Raw genomic sequence first — 19488 nt, forward strand, 5'->3', positions numbered from 1 at the left:
AGTACGACCACGAATACACCATACGGTTATTACGATAGTGTATTCAATGCCGGGTTCAGAAACAACGCAGATTGGGACGCGCTAATAAACATCGTTAACAATAGCAGACAGCATATCATTGAGATTGATATGAAGTTATCCGATGTCTATTTGATGGACCAAACGAGACCGTATTTTTTTAGGCAAGAAGGCGCGTATTATATATTAAAATCCATACAATACAAAAAAGGAAAAATTAGCAAAGGATCGTTCATAAAGATAAACTACTAAACAATGGCTGAAAAAATTAATATAGCGGAATTCGATATAGACGTCGACTCGCTTATAAAAAACGCACAGGACGTCAAACAGCGTCTTGACGAAATAAAGTTGGAAATGCGAGAGATGACGAAAGCGGGGAAGACGTCATCGGAAGCATTCATAAATAACGCGGTATCGGCTAAATCATTGACGTCCGAGTATAACGCGCAATTAAAGGTTTTGCAGCAAGTTAATAACACGACGGGTAAAGCAATACCAATACAACAAAGAATCGATGCAGCACTAAATAAACAGGCTACTTCGATTGAAGCATTGCGAGCGCAAAACAAAGAACTAACAAAAGTTAGAAACCAGGTCAACATTGAGACGGAAGAAGGGCAACAACAATTATCGCAACTAAACGCGCAGCTAGATATCAACAACGAATTGATAAAAACGAACGTTTCTGACCTGGAGCAACAAAAAATAGAAGTAGGTGGTTATGCGGACGGCATAAAGGAAGCGCTAGGTGAAACCGGATTGTTTAACGGTACTTTGGGTAATGTCTCTAATACGTTGAAATCATTCGGGCCATTGTTGACAACCGTAAAAACGGAGTTATCCGGGGTTGCTACTTCGTTCAAAACAGCGACAGCGGGCACCGAGGGCATGAATGCAGCGCAAAAGGCGTCCGTTGTGGCTACTAACTTAACCGTTGCAAGCTTGAAGTTGTTAAAAGTGGCTTTGATTGGTACCGGTATCGGTGCTATTGTCGTATTGATCGGATCAATGGTCGCGTATCTTAACAGTAGTGAGCAAGCATCGAATAAACTTGGAAAAGTATTGGGTGTGTTGGGCGGTATTGTTCAAAGATTATTCGATTATCTTGAACCACTCGGTGAATTATTGGTAGATGGATTGGTAGCGGGATTCGAGTTGCTCGGTAAGGTGGCGACGTCGGTTATGAATAGTATATCTAGTGGGTTGCGTGCATTAGGATTCAAGCAAGCCGCAGACGATCTGAAAGGTTTTAACGATGAAATGGATCGCGCAGCCGAGCGTGGTTTGAAATTAGCCGAAGCGGAGCAAAAGTTAGCGGAATCGCAGCGGTATGCTAGTTTGGTTCAACTTCAATACCAAACAGCCGCGGAAAAACTTCGCCAGGTCCGAGATGACGAATCACGTACAATGGAGGAACGCATGAAAGCTAACGCCGATTTAGGCGATTTGCTGCAAGAACAACTCGAAAAGGAACAAGCGATAGCATTGCAAGCAGTTAACGCCGCACGTCTACGCGCTGAAGCCTACGGAGCAACTAAGGATAACATGGATGCCCTAGCGGAAGCACAAACAAACCTTATCGATATTGGTGAGCGCTTATCGGGGCAAGAGTCCGAGCAGCAAGCTAATTTAAATTCGTTACGTCGGGAGTCCGCACAACTCGCGAAGGATGCGGAAGCACAAGCAACGGCAGCAGCTCAAAAACGTATCGAACAACTTAACGCAGAATTGGCACTTTACAAAGAGCAAAACAGCGGACGTGCAATGACGATCGAGGAAACGTTATCGCTTGAAGAAGATTTAGCAGCACGCCAAAAGGCTATATTAGATCAGTCATTAAGAGACAGATTAATTTCGCAAACTGAATACGATACGCAGGCAATTTCGATGCAAAATTCTTTGAACCAAAGAAAAACGGAACTAGCGCAGGAAAATTTGGATTACGAATTAAATCTTATTCAAGATCAAGCCGACGTACAGATAGCTCAATCGAAGGCGGTCGGTATGGCAAGACTAGAAGAAGAACTTCGTATTTCCAAGGAAATAGCAGACGCGAAAGCCGAGTACGAAAGCCAAAGATTCAAACAGGGTATAACCGATGCGAACGAATACCGCGATGCAGTGTTGGCCATTCAGCAAGAACAACAGTTGCAAGAGATCGAGTTGAAAAACGAAAAGGATAATCTTATCAAGGAACAAGATGCGCAACGTCTTGCATTGATGAATGAAGCCGAATTGCTAGGACTTGAAGAAAGGTTCGCGAATCAGTTTGATATCCGATCCGAAATGATCGAGCAGGAAAAGGAACAACAGTTAATTGCTGCCCGGGAAAGGTTCACCGATCAGGCCCTATTAGATCAGGCCATTCTAAATATTGAACAATCGGCGGCGAATGCTGAACTTTTGATCGAAAAAGAGAAGAACAACGCCAAGTTGCAAAGCTCCGCTGATTTAGCCGGGGCATTATCTGAATTGTTAGGTAAAGAAACGGCAGCGGGCAAAGCGGCAGCAATAGCACAGGCGACAATAAACACTTATCTAGGTGTATCGCAAGCATTGGCCACATTGCCACCACCGGCAAGTTATATTGCAGCAGCAACAACGCTTGCAACGGGTATCGCAAACGTCGGTAAGATCGCAGGAACAAAAGCGGCTAACACTAAGATAGATTCTAGCGGTGCGGCCGCGGCTAAAACTGAAACGCCCGTATTAACGCCGGTGACATTGGAAACGGTTGCTCCATTCGCTACTGGTGGACTTGTTACCGGAGGTGTACCGGTTAAACGTTCCAACGGTGACAATGTACTAGCAACATTGCGGACCGGTGAAGTCGTGTTAAACGAGTCTCAACAAATGCGATTAGGTGGTGCAGATACTTTTGCATCGATCGGCGTACCGGGTTTTGCAAGTGGTGGATTAGTATCTTCATCGATTCCAGGCGTACAAAGTTCGATAAGCAGACGCGCGAATATTGATTTGGGTGAAACCATAAGCAAGGCGGTACAAGAGGGCGCACGCCAAGGAACCGAGGAAGGCGCACAAGCGGGAATCATAGACGCAAGCACCGAAACGTATCTTCGCAACTTGTCATCATTTTAATAATTAATATGTAATTTTGAAACAATGAGCAAATTAACAAGCCTAGTAAAGAAAGCGGTAAACCTAGATTTGAAAGCGTACAACGAAGGTAGGCGCAACTTTAAAAATGGACGTATGCAAGAGGTGGCCGAAGATCGCGCCAAAATATGCGAACAATGCCCTAGCAAGGAAATTGAACCGATCGAAGATTTACGAATCAAAGACTTTTCAATCCCTTCGATAAGCGAATCGTACTGCGATGAATGCGGTTGTTCATTGCCGTATAAGGCAAGACAGAATATTTCGAAATGTCCTTTAAACAAATGGTAACTATGGGAAATACTATGAAGGTGTATGAATATTTAGATAATAATTTGGAGCCGTTTAAGGACCTTGTTAAGTTGGGTTTTGTTTCTCCTAAATACTTATCGTACTATAATATTTTTTGCGTGTACCGGTCCGCTGAAAACATAAAGTCGAGAATGAATCGTTTATACTTTACGTCGGACGTTTGCAAAATTAATCCACAAACAGTCCGAACCGCTTTAAATTTGATGCGATCCGATTTGCCAAGCTGCATAAACATTTGATAACCAAACATTTGATACTCAAAATATTAAGTATCAATAGTTTGTATAAGAATTGTTATAACATTAGCCCCATAGAACGGGGCTAATTTTGTTATATGGCATATGAGATAAACATAAACGGCGAGATCATTCCATTTAATTTTTATGGAATGGAAGGTTACGTAAATTGTGAAGACGTAGATAAACAGTTGGCGGCGGCCAATGGTGAGGACATAAAAATTAATATAAATTCCTACGGTGGCGACGTCGAAGAGGGTTTTATGATTTATACCTCACTCCGAAAATATGCCAAAGAACATAACGCCAAAGTAACTACATATGCAAAAGGCCGTTGTTGTTCAATTGCGACGGTTATATTTTTGTCCGGCGATCAAAGAATAGCAAACAAGTACCTGGAGCCATTCGTGCATAATGCGTGGACATACGGCGAAGGGGATGCAAAAGAGTTCCAAAAAATTAGTGCTGATTTGGAATCGGTAAACGAAAAGATAGGAAAGTTTTATTCGGAGCATACCGATTTGACCTATAAAGAAGCACGCGCCTTGATGGACGGCGAAACCTCAATTTCACCGCAGGAATGTATTAACATACGGTTTGCTACGGAAATAGAAAACGTAATGAGACCGGCAGCATTGAAAAAAATCTTAAACAAAAAAACAAATTTAGACATGTCAAACATTAAAGATGAAAAAGGACTTATTAAAGCCCTAGCAGGTTTTTTCGCAGGTAAGAGCGCAAAAAACCTAGACCTGTACACCTCGACAAATGAAACTTTGAATTTTCCCGATTTAGGAGATGAAGAAACTCCGAAGAAAGGCGACAAAGCAACATTAGACGGTGAAGCAGCAAACGGCGAAGTAACGTTGCAAGATGGAACGGTTTACGTTTTCGTAGATGGTGTACTTGATGAGATTCGCGAAAAAGATGAAGAAATTATCGAAGAAGATGAAACGATAATCGAGGACCTTAAAAAGGAAAACCAAAACCTAAAAGACGAATTAGCTGCACAGGCATCGAAGCTGAATTCGTTTGAAAACAAGTTCAAAGCTTTTGAAAATAAATATAATGCTTTGGGAAAACTTGTTTCAAACCACGTTGTCGATGAAAAAGGTAACGCCGGTAAAACGCAGGCCAAAAAGGAAGATAAAAAAGGTCTTGCCGGATGGGCGAATAAGAAGTAATTAACAAACTGTAAAATATTAAAATCAAATAAAAATGGCTATTGATTTAACACCAATTTTAAGCGAAGTCAACGACCTTTGTTCGGCTGATAAAGCTAACATCAACAACGTTATCTTCGCGACGTACCTAGAAGATTCGTCATTCCCGCAGCACCACTTAATCAATACAGAGGTTCGCGCGAATTCGATCATTCCTTTTATCGATGCAAAGCCCGATTACGGATTTTTAAAAGTAAAACCGGAAGCTTGTGGTATGAACGCGTGCGATTACAACGCAACGTCTTCAGCGAAAAAATGGAATCCGGCTGATTACAATTGTCGTGTAACGATTTGTAAGGACACATTGGATTGCGATTTTCGTGCATTTTGGAACATGAATTGTAAAGATTACGACAACATGGAAGATGCGTTTATGCAATTTCTTGTTAACAAGTTGTTAGAATCTCAAAACGCGTCTCAATGGCGTATTGGGTACTTTGATACTCTTGATAATACCGATCCGGCCTACGCGGGTATCGATGGTTTGTTTGCTCAAATGTTAGCAGCTGCACCGGTTGGATCATGGAACCGTATCGAAATGCCTGAAAATGCTGAAGCTACTATTCCTGATCAAATGGCATTAGCACCGGACCGCGGTTATCAAGTGTTAAAAGCTATGTATGATGCGGCCGCAATCAACAACCCGGCATTGCTTCAAACAGCAGGTTTGCACTTTGACATTACACCGGAATTGGCTTACAACTATCTTCAGTACTTGCAAGAGAATAAAGAAGTTCTTTGTTGTTTTTCAACTACTGACGGAATCACAAGTTCACGATATGCGTTGGATGGCTTAAACTATTTAGGTGTACCAATCCAAGTCCGTAACGAGTGGAAATCTATTATTCAATGGCAACAAGCACAATCCGGTGCAGCTAACTATGATAACCCACACCGCGCAGTATTAACGTACACTAATAACAAACCGGTTGGCACGTGTGATATGGATGCATTCGAAGACTTCGATATGTGGTATGATCGCAAAGATAAAGAGATCATTATTGATCTTGAAACTAGCTTTGACGCGAAGTTGTTGAATGACACTGATTTTGTAATTGCAATTTAAGAAAGGAGAATTAAAAAATGGCTTGTATTGATCAATGTGCCGTTGTACTGAATGACATGCTTTACGAATGTGAGAACAAATCGGTAGGCGGCATCTTACAAACGGTAAAACTAATAAACCGATGCGATATCAACGTAGCGGATTGGACTAAAAGCGTTGCTTTAACTCCTGATTGCGCGCATAATATTGCATTTGATGGGACAGATCCCGTAACACTTAACGCAGTAACTGTACAAGGTATTCCGGGTAAGCGTTTATTGAATGCCGGGTTCAGTTCAGCGTCGCAGGATTTTGGATGGTATTACACACACTTTGTAAACCTATTCAATCAAGGATTAACAGAGCAATCGTTATGTAACGTGAAAGCGTTTGGAGAGGGTGCCGATGTTGTCGCGATCGTTGAACAAAATTCCAAAGGTATCGACAACCTAGATGCATTTGTAGTATATGGATGGGACACAGGATTGAAGTTGGGTGATATGACGTATGACAGTAACGAAAACAATGGTAATTCGATTATCCCGTTAACGTCATTAGATCCCGATTTGGAGAAATTCCCGCCGATGGTATTGCGTATGACTGATTACGCTACTACGAAAACATTCTTTGACGGTTTATAAAATGAGAATGACCAGGAAACAACTGGCAACCACTAATGCAAAAGAGGTCCGGCGCAAACCGGAACTCTTTGCATTATTTAAAAAGTATGCAGAGGAAGACGCGCACTTGATGTACTCAACTGGCAGACTTCCGGCAGGGTGTTTCGGTTGTCAGTTTAAAAGTTTTTTCAGCAGATGGAAGGACGTGACCCTAAGAAGTAAATTAAAAACAACCACAATGAAAAATTCAAAAAAAGCATATCAACTAAAAAACGCCACCTTCAAAGTTTATTTTGATGGCAAAGTTTTAGACAGAAATTCCACCAATGAAGATTGGCTAAGATGGATTAATTACCCGGTCGACGCTGACAAAGTAGAAGCAAGGAAACTAAACTTCGATATTGTTCCTTTGGACGGCGAAGAAAAGGCCGAAGCAGCAACCGAGACTAAAGCAGTCGAAGAAACGGCACCCGAAGAAAAAGAAGTAACAGCAGCACCCGTAAAAAGAACACGCAAGAAAAAAACAGTTTAAGACATGGCCGGCAAGATAGGAAAGTTTGTTGCTTCGATAGTTGAATTGTTTAATAGAGAGATTAAAGCCGTAGGCAATAAGGATATCTATGAAAATGATGTAGACAATCTTTATCCGAACCGGGTTGAAATTGTCGAACGTAATAGCGTTACTGCAATAAGCGCATCGAATAAGCTGAAAGCGTTTATTGTCGGTAAAGGTTTTGCGAATCAAGGTTTCAATGAAAAGATCGTAAACCCGCAAAAGAACATAAACGGGTATCAATTCCTTAACAAGGTTGCACAGTCTTTAAAAACTCATAGGGGCGCGTTCATTCACGTTAATTATGATATTGAAGGCAATGTAAACTATTTGGATGTATTGCCGTATAAGAAGGCGAGAGTATCAAAAGAGGACAGCAAAGGTTATCCAGGCGTTATATACTTCAAAGATTGGGAAACAAGAGAAAAGTTTTCCGCGGGTAAAAATGATTGCCCGTTCTTTTACCCGTTCAATAAGGAACAACAGGTTATATTAGATCAGCGCACTAAGGATGCCAAGAACAACGGTAAAGAGATTACGCCGGAGGACTTAATAACGGATTATCGCGGCCAAGTATTTTTCTTAAATCTTGACGAAAACGAAATATATCCTTTTGCATGGGTGAACAGTGTTTATAACGATGCTGACAGCGAGTTTAGAATATCACTTTACAGAAACTCAAATCTTAGAAATGGGTTCCTAGACAAGACAATGATAATCCCGAACGGACTCGATGAAGAAACAATGGAGGACTTTACCGAAAACGTGCAAACGTGGCTAGGTGCTGAAAATAGTTCGAGTGTATTCGTGTTTTCACCGGAAGGGCCTATCGCAAATCCGGAAAAACTGATAACAACAATTTCCTTAAAAGGAAACTACGATAGCAAGCGTTTTGAACTTGATGAAAAATCAATAGCAAACAATATCCGTAAAGCATATCTAAGCATCCCGCGTATATTGATTGAAGCAGATGAAAGTGTTTTCGGGAATTCGGGCGAAGCGATCACAAAAGCAGTCGAGTATTACAACGAAGAAACACTACACATTCGCGAATCTATTGCGTATATGATGGACTTGTTTTATAACGGTGACTTTACTATAAAAGAGCTAGGAGTTAAGGATATTGCAATTGAAGAAGGGGGCGCAGATGAATAATTTAGAACCCGTATTGATTTGCAAAGGTGATTTTGAATGTATCGGCCAAGTGGCTAAGCATTGCGATTGGGACCAACTTTGTATTTTCATTCGCGAGCAGCAAAATTTATCCTTACTTCCAAAGGTTGGACAATGTGTGTTTGATAAGCTATTGAAGTTTTGCCAAGGGTGGTACCTTCGTTCTGACAAAGGGACCATTCAAGAAGAAAGCCACAACACGTTAAACCACCTTTTTAATGGTGGACGTTATGTCTCTTGTGATGGATCGGAAAAAGTTCATTTCGGATTGAAGCGGGTTTTGGTGCATTGGTCATATGGGGCGTATATTTATCGTCATGGTTACGTAGATACCGCGTTTGGAGTCGTTCAAAAATTGAATGATAACAGTTTACCGGTACCAATGAAGGAACTTGAAAAGCTAAACGTCGAACATCGTTCAAACGCGGAGTACTACTGGAAGATGACTAAAGACTATCTATGCAGCATTAAAGATTGCGATGTACTAAAAGAGTGTGATATATGCGAATGTATTCACGACTGCAAGTGTACGAGTTGCAAGGAATGTAAAACAGGGGGAACCCTACAGCGTCGAGGTGTTAAATTTAAAACAATTTCAAAACATTAAAAATGAGTTGCGACAACGATTATAACAACAGTTGGAACGATGTATTAGATAGCAACATTGTTTACACCGGTCTAGGAACGGAATGCGATCTTTTACAGGTGCGGCCGGGCATGATGGTCCGAGAGGTTATCAATGTTTTAGCATTGGCCGTGTGTGCGCTTCAATCGGGTGACGAACCGATCCCCGCAACAATTATTGAAGACGATGCACTGACACTAGGAACAACAGGTGCGTATCTCGATGGTAAGTATCCCGATGCAGCAATCGGAAATGTGTATTACAATCAAGAAGAAAGTATTCAGTTCACAAAATATCCTACAGGATGGAAATTTGAAATTATAGAACTACGATAATGAAAAAAGTAAAAGAAATAATTATAATGAACGTGTTGCTTATTTTAATGAGCGTCACGGCATTATTTTCACAAACACAGACAAGTTTACCCACGGGAACAAAGGCTTACTCTAGCAGCCTGTTTATGGCTCCTGACAGCGGTATATGGACAGGCAAGAATGGAAGCTATACTGCGATGGCTAAAAAGTCATACGTCGATAGCGTGGCAAGCGCGCCAATAGGAACCGTATCACCGGAACAATTAAACTTGACGCAAGAGGGTTTGCCCTTTTTACGTCATAAAGTACCTACTATTATCGGCGGTAGTTCTGAAAATCGTTGGACGCAAGGATTAATTGTTTCTGAAACAGCAAACGAGGAAGGCGATCCAAATTCAATTGTACGTAGGTGGCAACGTCGAATAAAAGCAGGTAATGCCGTACTGCCGGATGAAGTCATTACCAAATATCAATTAGATAGCGTCATTTTTAATGAGATCGGAGTGCAGCCAAACAACACATTTGACACCTTAACAAATTCGCCTAACAGCTTGTTACTATATACGGCGCAATCAGCTATTAGAAATTCAAATGGGTATAACACTATTTTTGGTTCCATAAATTCAAGTATTTTTAATTCAGGTGCAGGCCGAAATTTTATAGCCGGATCGCGTAGCGCTAAGATCGAGGCGTCATATTCTTCGGCTATTATAGCATCAGAGTATTCAACATTAAGGGGATCACGTCAAACATCCGCTATAATCGCGTCTACGAATGGCTCGATGGAACCATGGGGGGGCGTAGGTACTGTTAAATGGAATAGCGCATTGGTAGCTACATTGAATTCGGTTGTGCAATCGTCAAACTCTTATACACTTGTAACCGGTAAAGGAAATATAAGTAACGGCAGCGCTCAATTTGTGGCCGGACAAAATAACTTATTCGAAGCATCCCGAAGTGTTGACGATCCATTAAAGAAAAACTTTATAGTTGGCAACGGGACCGGAAGCAATGGGATCGGCGGCTTGCCAACATTACGAAGCAACGCATTCCATGTTACCCAAGGCGGTAAAGCATGGGTGCAAAATGAGTTTGAAATAGATGCGGCCGGCGGTGGATTGATATTAAAATCGCCAAACGGAACGCGCTTCAAAATATCAGTTAGTGACACGGGCGCACTTTCTGCAACAGAGTTGTAAATTTTAAATCTTATAAATATGTCTTGTAACTGCAATACACAAAAAAACAAAGGGCTATGCCAATTATTAGATTTGGACGTAGCATATACAGGAAACGCAATGGAGATCAACGGCGTTTACATACGGTCCGGCGATAACCTTAGAATTGTTTTAGATGCGATCCTAAAGGGTGACCAAGATCAACCAACCGGAGAAACAACAAACTTTTGGTTCGGAATGCTCGCGCCAACGGAAACCACACCGGCGAATATAGATGACTACTATTTGCAAGGAGACGGTAAGATATGGCAATACACGCAACCTTCGCCGGCGGTACCGGCTTCATGGGTTGATACCGGTGTAAGTATTGGCGGCGTTGATGAAATCACATGGGGAAGTATAACCGGTGACATAAACGATCAAACAGATTTGCTTGCCTTCATTCAAGAAAATGCACTAAGCGCGGACAATGTTGGTAAAAACTTATATTTCGATACTGATGGTAAACTTAATGCAGGAATGGACATAAGCGCAACTTTGCCAGGACAAGAGTTTTTCGCAGTATCACAAACCGGAAACGGTTTCCCGTTTGCCGATGAATCAGGAGTTGTTTTATACGGCGGTGGTGCTATAGGAATGTACATACAAGATGGATATTCATTTGATTTAGCATCAGACCCATTCGGCCCTGTTTTTCAAGTTCAAAGAGCTGAAGCTAGATTCTATACGGATATATTTTTCCCTCAATTTACAGATGAAGGTGGAACTGCGAGAGGGGCAAGCCTTTCATTTGGAGGGTCAAATAGTAATATAACCGGCGTAGAAAAGATACAAACACGTCAATTACAGATTTCTATTTCCGGAACAGGTGGTAATAATCCGATACCAACATCGGCAACTGATACAGGAACTCCAGGTATGATTAGATCAGATTCTAATTATATATACGTTTGTGTGGCTGCAAATCAATGGCGGCGTTCACCATTAGAAACCTGGTAGTATATTTTTATTTTTTCATAGGTTGGTATGAGGGCAGCAGCAAATTAGTTGTTGCCCTTTTTTAATAAAATTAAAATGAGTGACAAAAGATTAAAATTTGCAGACAAAATAACACTTGGACGGATTGAAAAGATGCACCCGATTGTACGCCGTAAAGTACTAAACGAATACTTAACAATTAATATGCAGTTGCCTACCGGAATAAGATTGAGGTTTTCTCAAACCCTTAGAACGGAGCAGGAACAAAACGAACTATACTCACAAGGCCGAACAAAGAAGGGTAAAAAAGTAACGAACGCAAAAGGGGGGCAATCGATACATAATTACGGGCTTGCATTTGATATTGTTATACTTAAAGATTTAGACGGGAACGGATCGTTTGAAACGGCTTCATGGGAAATGGACAAACATTTTGAAACGGTTGTTAATTTCTTTAAATATAATGGTTGGTCCTGGGGCGGTGATTGGAAAACTTTTAAAGATTATCCACACTTTGAATTGACAAACGGTGAAACGTGGCGAACGCTACAACGCAAGCGCAAAAAAAAGGATGCAAACGGAATTTATTACGTAGAACTATAATAAACTATGATCAACACTACTAACCAAACAGATAACAATGTAGTAAATACAGGTCCAGGCATTCCAAAGTTTACATTTGGGCAATGGGTTAAGCACCCGACAACCATTCTATTGATTTGTGTAACTATTATAGCGTGGGCGATTGGGGGCGCGTATGCTAAAAACCAATTAGACCAGGTTAATTATTTGAAAGATCGAATCGCGGTACTGGAGAAACGCGAGCAAGAAGCACAAGCGAGAGAGGAAGAAAGCAAAAAGGAGCTTGAGGCATATGTGCGGACACTACTTTTCAAAGAAGCTCAAATAAATATGCAGAAGGAAGCTATTGAAAATCTTAAATCAGATGAACAATGAAAAATTTTATAATATTGGTGTTATTTATTGGGTGTGGCTACATGTCATATCTATATTTTTACGATCCCAAAGTAAAGACGATTACAGTTAGCGAGATCACACCGGAAGCGGAAGCGTACGCCAGGGCCACCGTAGCGGACGTGAATAACAAGATCACAAAAAAGGGTTTTAAGGTTGCGGTAATTGAAGCCGTTGCGAATACCGTTGGCGATATCGACCTAGTAAGGGATAGTTTAAAAAGTTTTAGAGACAGCGCAACAAAAGAGCTAGGTATAAAGGATAAGCAAATAGTATCACTGACGCAATATAACGCCCACCTAGAGGATAGTTTATTAAAAGCGACCAATATAGGCGACACGTCGTTTAGATACGCTGAAAACGGCTTAAAATTAGAATTCAATAAACCAACTAACAAAGATCCGTTTTTTAATTACTCATATGATGCCAAGATAAATTATATAGAGTACTGGAAGAAAAAGCATTTCCTAGCTAGGAAGAAAAACTATATTGATTTTTGGATTGAAGATAAACGTGCAAGTATAAACGGCGTCAAAAGACTTCGTGTTGAGCCAAGGCCGGACAATGTTAAGCTAGATATTAACGCGAGTTCGTTTTATACTGATAGATTGAATATAGGAATTGATGCCGATGTAACACTAGGACGTTATAAGTTGGGCGCCGGGTACTATTACGACATGGACCGTAAGACATGGCAACCGGTTTTAAAAGCAAAGTTTAAATTATTGGAATTTTAACATAAAAATTATGGCAGTAACATTAACAACAAACGAAGGAGCGGTAATTGCTTCAATTGTAGGTAAGTTCGACAGATCATTACCAAAGGGCACATTTTCAATCGGCCGAAGCGGCGACAGATTAACTTTAGAGCATCCCGCATTCCATACCGCAATAATGATCGACGTAAATACAACAGTCGACGGCGTATCATACGCATCACTTGAAGAACTTGCAGGTGTTTTATCGGCTTTTAACAGGGGCGGCACAGGCCCCGGAACCGAAACGGGTGTGCAGAGTGTTACGGGTGATTTAGTCGATAATACCGACCCAAATAACCCGATAGTCGAAATGCCAACAGGCGCGCAGATTCTTGTTAACGGTGTATCGGTTCCAAATGGCGGCCTTATAAATGGTGTTGGTGTTGAGTCGCTCCTATTCAATTATGGCAATGCGATTAATGAGATTTATATCCGTGTGCCTGAATTGCCAACGACAGGAACATACGTATTAAAGTCTATTGCAGGAACGGCAACATGGGTAGAAGAGGTTTAGCATAATACTTGTTTTAGTTTTTAATTGTTAAGGGCATCCGTTTTGGGTGCCTTTTTTGTTTTTATGCCAAAAACACACAAAAAGTACATGATTTTGTATAAAAAAGTGTTAAAAATCAATATTTATATTTTGAAGTATAAAAAGTTTTCTATATTTGTCTAAAGAAAAAGAGGTTATCCCCTTGACGAAATAACCTCTTTTAGTGAACAAAAATAAATACAAATAATCCTTTTGGGAAAGGGATAAACGTTTTTATGATTAAGGCAAATATATAAAGTTATTTTAACATGACAACAAAAAGCAAATTAATTGATCGATTGCGGGTGGTGGGTAGTGTTGAAGAAATGAAAGAAATTGCAATCGAACGTTTGAAAAGATTGAAGCAAGACGATAGAACGTTTTTAGGTTACGGAACAAGAAAAATTAAATTTAAATACACAATATGGATAATCAAAAAGTTAATGAAGGCGTTTCGCAAGGCGAAGAACTTCAAAAAGTAGAGCCTACACCGCAGGAACTCGAAACAATGCAAGCGCGAGAGCAACGAAATGAATTTCTTAGACAGCTTGAAAACTTTGCTTCGACTTTGAATAAGGCGCCGCAAGCAAATAAAATCGTAAGACATAAGCATAACTATTTTTATATACCTGTGTCCATGATTGAAAAAGATTTGGCTAAACAGTTTTTCGGATTAGTGCAATACGAAATAACAAACTATAGTCAAGTATTTAACGAGATACTTGTAACATGCCGTATTAAGGTTTTTCACCCTGTTATTAAACAATGGCTTAATTATGATGGTGCAGGTTCCGCAGTTATTCAACAAGATGCAGATACTAAGGTTTCCGATTTTCATATCTTTAAAAAATCGAACGCTATGCAATTGGCATTCCCGAAAGCATATGCAGAAGCGATAAAGAATGCAGCTAAGAAGATCGGTAAAAGATTCGGAAGTGATGTTAACCGTAAAATTGAAGATGATTACTCGGGTTACTTTAAAGACCAACCTAAGGACGTAGACGATTCACAAGTTTTGAACAAATAAAAATAAATACAATGGGAAAACAACAAATTAAAATTTCGCAATCTTTTATAAAATGTGCCTTAAAAACGAAAAGCTTGGATCCAAAAATTCAATGCTTACCGGCATATTGCCCGCAGTTTTTAAAGTTCCGATATGTTGATAAGCTAGAGACAAAACCGAGTGATGCAATGTTGCTAGGCAATTACTTTGAATGGCACCTACTAGGGGCAACGCGTAACGGTATCGAGCCGGTTATACCAAAGAAAGGTATTAAAGATTTACGACCGGCCAAATCAGCAAGCAAGAATATTATGTTTGAATACATTGCTTTGAATGCGCCGGAAGCTATCATACAGGGCACAGGACAACGAAAAGACTTAAAGCCTACACCTAGTTCATCAAAACCAAAATTAATTGAATACATGGCTTCTAAATCGGTATTGATCCCCGAAAAAGCAAGCAAAGACGAATTGTATAAAATTATAGAAGGTATGCCGGCCGATTTGGGGGAACCCGAAATAACGCAAGAGGATTTATTTGCATTCATTCAAACGATGCCGGAAGATTTGAGCCAAGGCGAAAAGACAACGCAGGAGCTTGTAATGGAATTGGTTGTTGAAAATGCAAGGAAAATTCTATTTATGCTCGGTTTGGATGTCGAACACGGCGACAAACAGGTAAAGCTAGAAGGTAAAAAAACAGTTGGCCACCTGGATTGGGTTACACGCGATCTAAACGAAGAAAACAAACTTGCTATCTATGACGTTAAGTTTACGCAAACTAGATATGACGATTGGCGTAATGGTTGGTTTGAACCCGAAGAAAAAGAGGAAGCAAAACTACAGGCATCACACTACATTAATTTGTGGTATGAGTTAACCGGCGAGTATATTCCTTTTTACTTTTTGGTTTTCGGTGAAAAAGGTTGGATTAGAGTGCTAAAGTATGAGATCACGGCGCAAGCCTTCGCATTGCATTCTGAATTAATCGAAACGGGTTCAGAATGGTTAAAAGACTTCGAGAAATCAAAATGGAGGGCAAGACCGGAATACAATCGCTGTTTAGATTGTCCGTTTAATGAACAATGTAAGTTTAGAGCAAATTTGCCCGAAATTGAAAAAATCATAATGTAATGAAAGAGCAAAGACAAAGACAAATAAACACTGACGCAATCATAAAGGTTCAAAACTTTTTAGCGGAGTGCGAATCATTGATAGGTTTTAAGAAAACATTTTCAATGTACCAACTTGCAAGGGATTACAATTTAAGCGGAGCAATCGCAGGTCATTCAATTGAGATCGGATATTTTGTAAAGGGTCAAGGGCAAGGTGAATTTAGTATAGGTAGCAATTTCAATCGTTCGCATATTGGAGCAAAAAAAATAATCGAGTCGCTCCGATTGAAGAAAGTTAAGCAGCAACATACACGAACGGTCCAAACTTTGATCAAGAGCGGAGAATTGGCGCCCGTATCAAACGATAATGCAAAACATAGCGAAGAGGACGTCCCAAAGATTGAACGCGGTACAGGGCACGAAATCGCTTCAGTTCTAAAGAAGGCATTAGCTAACACGCAAACGTTAAACAATAAATCTTTATTTTCCGGCCAAGAAAAGGAATTCGATGATAAACTAAAGATTGCGTGTGCTATTGCTACCGGTTATTATACAACTGATAGCGAAACGTCGTACTGGATTATTAACGACAACATCGTTAAAATTACAGATGATTTGTACAACAAATTGAAAAACAACAAATAATAATTAATTTTACATTCTAAATTTTAAAACAATGGCAACAAAAGAAAACAATGTAACGTACCACATTAGTACGGCAAAGACCAAAAAAAGTAAAGAGGGGAAAGTACTTGAACTTACTTACAAGAAATTCACTACGCGCGATAACGGTAAGATATCCGTTAAGACAATTTCGGAATCGGGCGATGAGCTAGTACATGCCGATTTGATGAAATCATTGAAGGCATTTTTACCTCATTTTTTACTATTGTCGGAGCGTGCAGCTATTAACGATTTTCAGCCGTCGTACTTCAAGAAAAAAGAATACGAGACTAAGCAGTACAGCTACGAGGTTACCGGCATTCACATCAAAGAAAAAGACGAATCGCAGCACGTTATCATGGTAGGTAGACAACATCTTAAATCGGGACGCGGTATCAACATCGTTATTCCTATGGTTAATTTCCAACCGTTTGAAGACGATGAAGATGTTTATCCATTCCATGAAGAATTGCAAAAAGCCGTATACGGATATCTAAAAGAAGTATCTTTGTTTATGGATGGCAAAGTAGGTGTTTCCGATCAGGGTGAACTAGATTTTGAAGCAGAACCGGAGCCGGATAATGTAAAAAGTTTAAAAACAAAGACGGCGTAATATAAATTATATTATATTTGCAGTGTCATAAGGCATAACATTTGAAAGGTGAGACGTTCAGATGTTATTCCAAAAAATGCTAATCATAGCATAGCCCCGTAAATCTCACCTTTACGGGGCTTTTTTATTAAATACCAAAATGGCAATTGTAAAAGCAAAACAAAAACGGTTATATACCGAAGTACCAAACGAAACGGCGAGGGATAAAAACCTATCATTGGAAGCAAAAGGATTGTTAACTATTCTTTTAAGCATGTCGGAAGATTGGACCATCTACAAAAAACAAATAACCGATTTTTCAACTAACGCATATCATTCTACAAACAGAGCATTTAATGAACTGATAGAAAACGGATATATAGTCGATGAAGGAAGGCAACGAGACGACAAAGGACTATTGAAAGAGAATCTTTACATCGTATACCAAACGCCACAAATCAAACCTAGTGGTGAATATCAAGACTTGGATAATCCTAATCAGGATAATCAACACCTAAGAAGTATTACTTATAGTAATACTAAAAATAAAGAAGAAAAAAATATATATGCGCGTTCTTTTGAAGAAAACAAACCTAAACCGAAAAAGGTTAAGACCGGTTTTGTTAAACCAACATTACAAGAGGTAAAAGATTTTTTTAAACAAAAAGAATATAAAGAAGAAACCGCGATTCGAGCGTTTGAATATTACGAAGCGGGCGATTGGAAAGATGGAAAAGGGGATAAGGTCCGAAACTGGAAACAAAAAATGCTGTCTGTTTGGATGAAGGACGAAAACAAGATAGTCGAACAAAATAGTGAACAAGGAAAAATAGTTTTTTAATTATGGCAAAGAAAAATACAAGTAAATCGTTATTACCTCCACACGATGAAGATTTGGAGCAAGCAATTTTAGGTGCAATATTGATCGACAAAGATGCGTTGTTGAAAATATACAAGGATTTTAGGCCGGATATATTCTACAGTGAAGCACATCAATTAATTGCCGGTTCAATTTTGAAGTTACACAACGAAGCTAGAAAGGTCGATCTTTTGACGATCTTGAATGACCTTAAATCAGCCGGAAAAATTGATATTATTGGGGGGGCTTACTTCCTGACGTCGTTAACTGATAGGGTGGTATCTTCGTATCACATTGAAGAACATTTCGATATTATAAAATCTCTTTACGTGGCCCGCGAGCAAATTAAGTTATACCAGGAAAAAGTATCTGACTTGTATTCCATGCAGGACCCATATGATATTGCAAACAGCGTGTCAAGCTCATTGGTATTGCTGCAAGAAGATTCATACACGGATAGCGAATACACTATGCATCAACTAGCGACAGACTCTTTACGTAAAAGGGAAAGCCAAGGAACTGAAAAAATAGAGTTTAGCGGGTTTTCGTCGGGAATAAAAGCCCTGGACAAAGTGCTGAACGGTATTAAGGCGCCCGATTTGACTATAATAGCCGGCCGGCCTGGACAAGGCAAGACGGCCGTTGCACTTAACGTTGCAATGGCATTATCAAAACAGGTTCCCGTATCTATTTTTTCGCTTGAAATGAGTGCATCTCAATTATATGACCGTATGCTATCAAATGAAAGCGAAATAAATAACAGTAAGATTAAGCGTAACGATTTAAACAATAACGAACGTGAGTATTTAAGCGCTGCAGATCAAAACCTATCAAGCGAAAAAATAGTAATAAACGATACGCCGGCCCTTAATATTGACAAGTTTAGATCATTGGCAATGATACACGTGCGCAAATACGGCACAAAGGCTATTGTAATTGATTATTTGGGATTGATGAAAGGTAATACCAAAGGTTTTGGAAATAACACTTCAGAGGTCACGGAAATCACCGGAAAGCTAAAGCGTGTCGCCAAAGAACTGAACGTTCCCGTAATTGCGCTTGCTCAATTATCCCGAGCAGTTGAAAGCCGAAAAGAAGATATGTTTAGGCCTAAATTATCGGATCTTCGCGATAGTGGTAGTATTGAGCAAGACGCGGACAACGTAATCTTTTTATGGCGTCCTTCATACTACGGATTAGATAAGCCGGTTTATATCCGAGAATATGACCGAGACTTTTTAACAGAAGGACTTTTAATGATGATCGTTGCAAAGTGTAGAGACGGCGAAACGAAAAGCATCCCTACATATGTCGATCTTAGTAAGATGACAATTAAAGATCACCCCGACATAGAGTATATTTTAAATCCTGTACAGTCCGAAATGCCGTTCTAGTATGTATGTATCTTATCAATTAATAGTGTCGTCTCTAGGTAAGCCGTCACTATTACAAAGAGGGTTATATTTTTATGAAGCCCCTTCAGGGCAATTAAAATTTTATGATGAAAGCGGCCTTCAATACGTCCCCAAAAACAAGCACTCTAATTTATCAGTCTTTGAGGTTAACGACACTATAGTTTGTATTATTAAAAAAG

At 39.8% G+C, this 19488-nt stretch overlaps 1 protein-coding gene across 1 annotated transcript; it reads left to right on the forward strand.

Annotated features, from left to right (window-relative positions):
- The first annotated feature begins 1428 nt into the window (after positions 1-1428).
- On the forward strand, positions 1429-3076 carry LOC138140817 (uncharacterized abhydrolase domain-containing protein DDB_G0269086-like). The gene is made up of 2 exons (XM_069061730.1): positions 1429-2500; positions 3015-3076. The coding sequence occupies exons 1-2, from the start codon at positions 1429-1431 to the stop codon at positions 3074-3076; spliced, it is 1134 nt and encodes a 377-aa protein (XP_068917831.1).
- Positions 3077-19488: the final 16412 nt, after the last annotated feature.

The sequence above is a fragment of the Tenebrio molitor genome, unplaced genomic scaffold (genome assembly GCF_963966145.1).
Source record: "Tenebrio molitor unplaced genomic scaffold, icTenMoli1.1 SCAFFOLD_268, whole genome shotgun sequence".
In the NCBI taxonomy this organism is placed as follows: domain Eukaryota; kingdom Metazoa; phylum Arthropoda; class Insecta; order Coleoptera; family Tenebrionidae; genus Tenebrio; species Tenebrio molitor.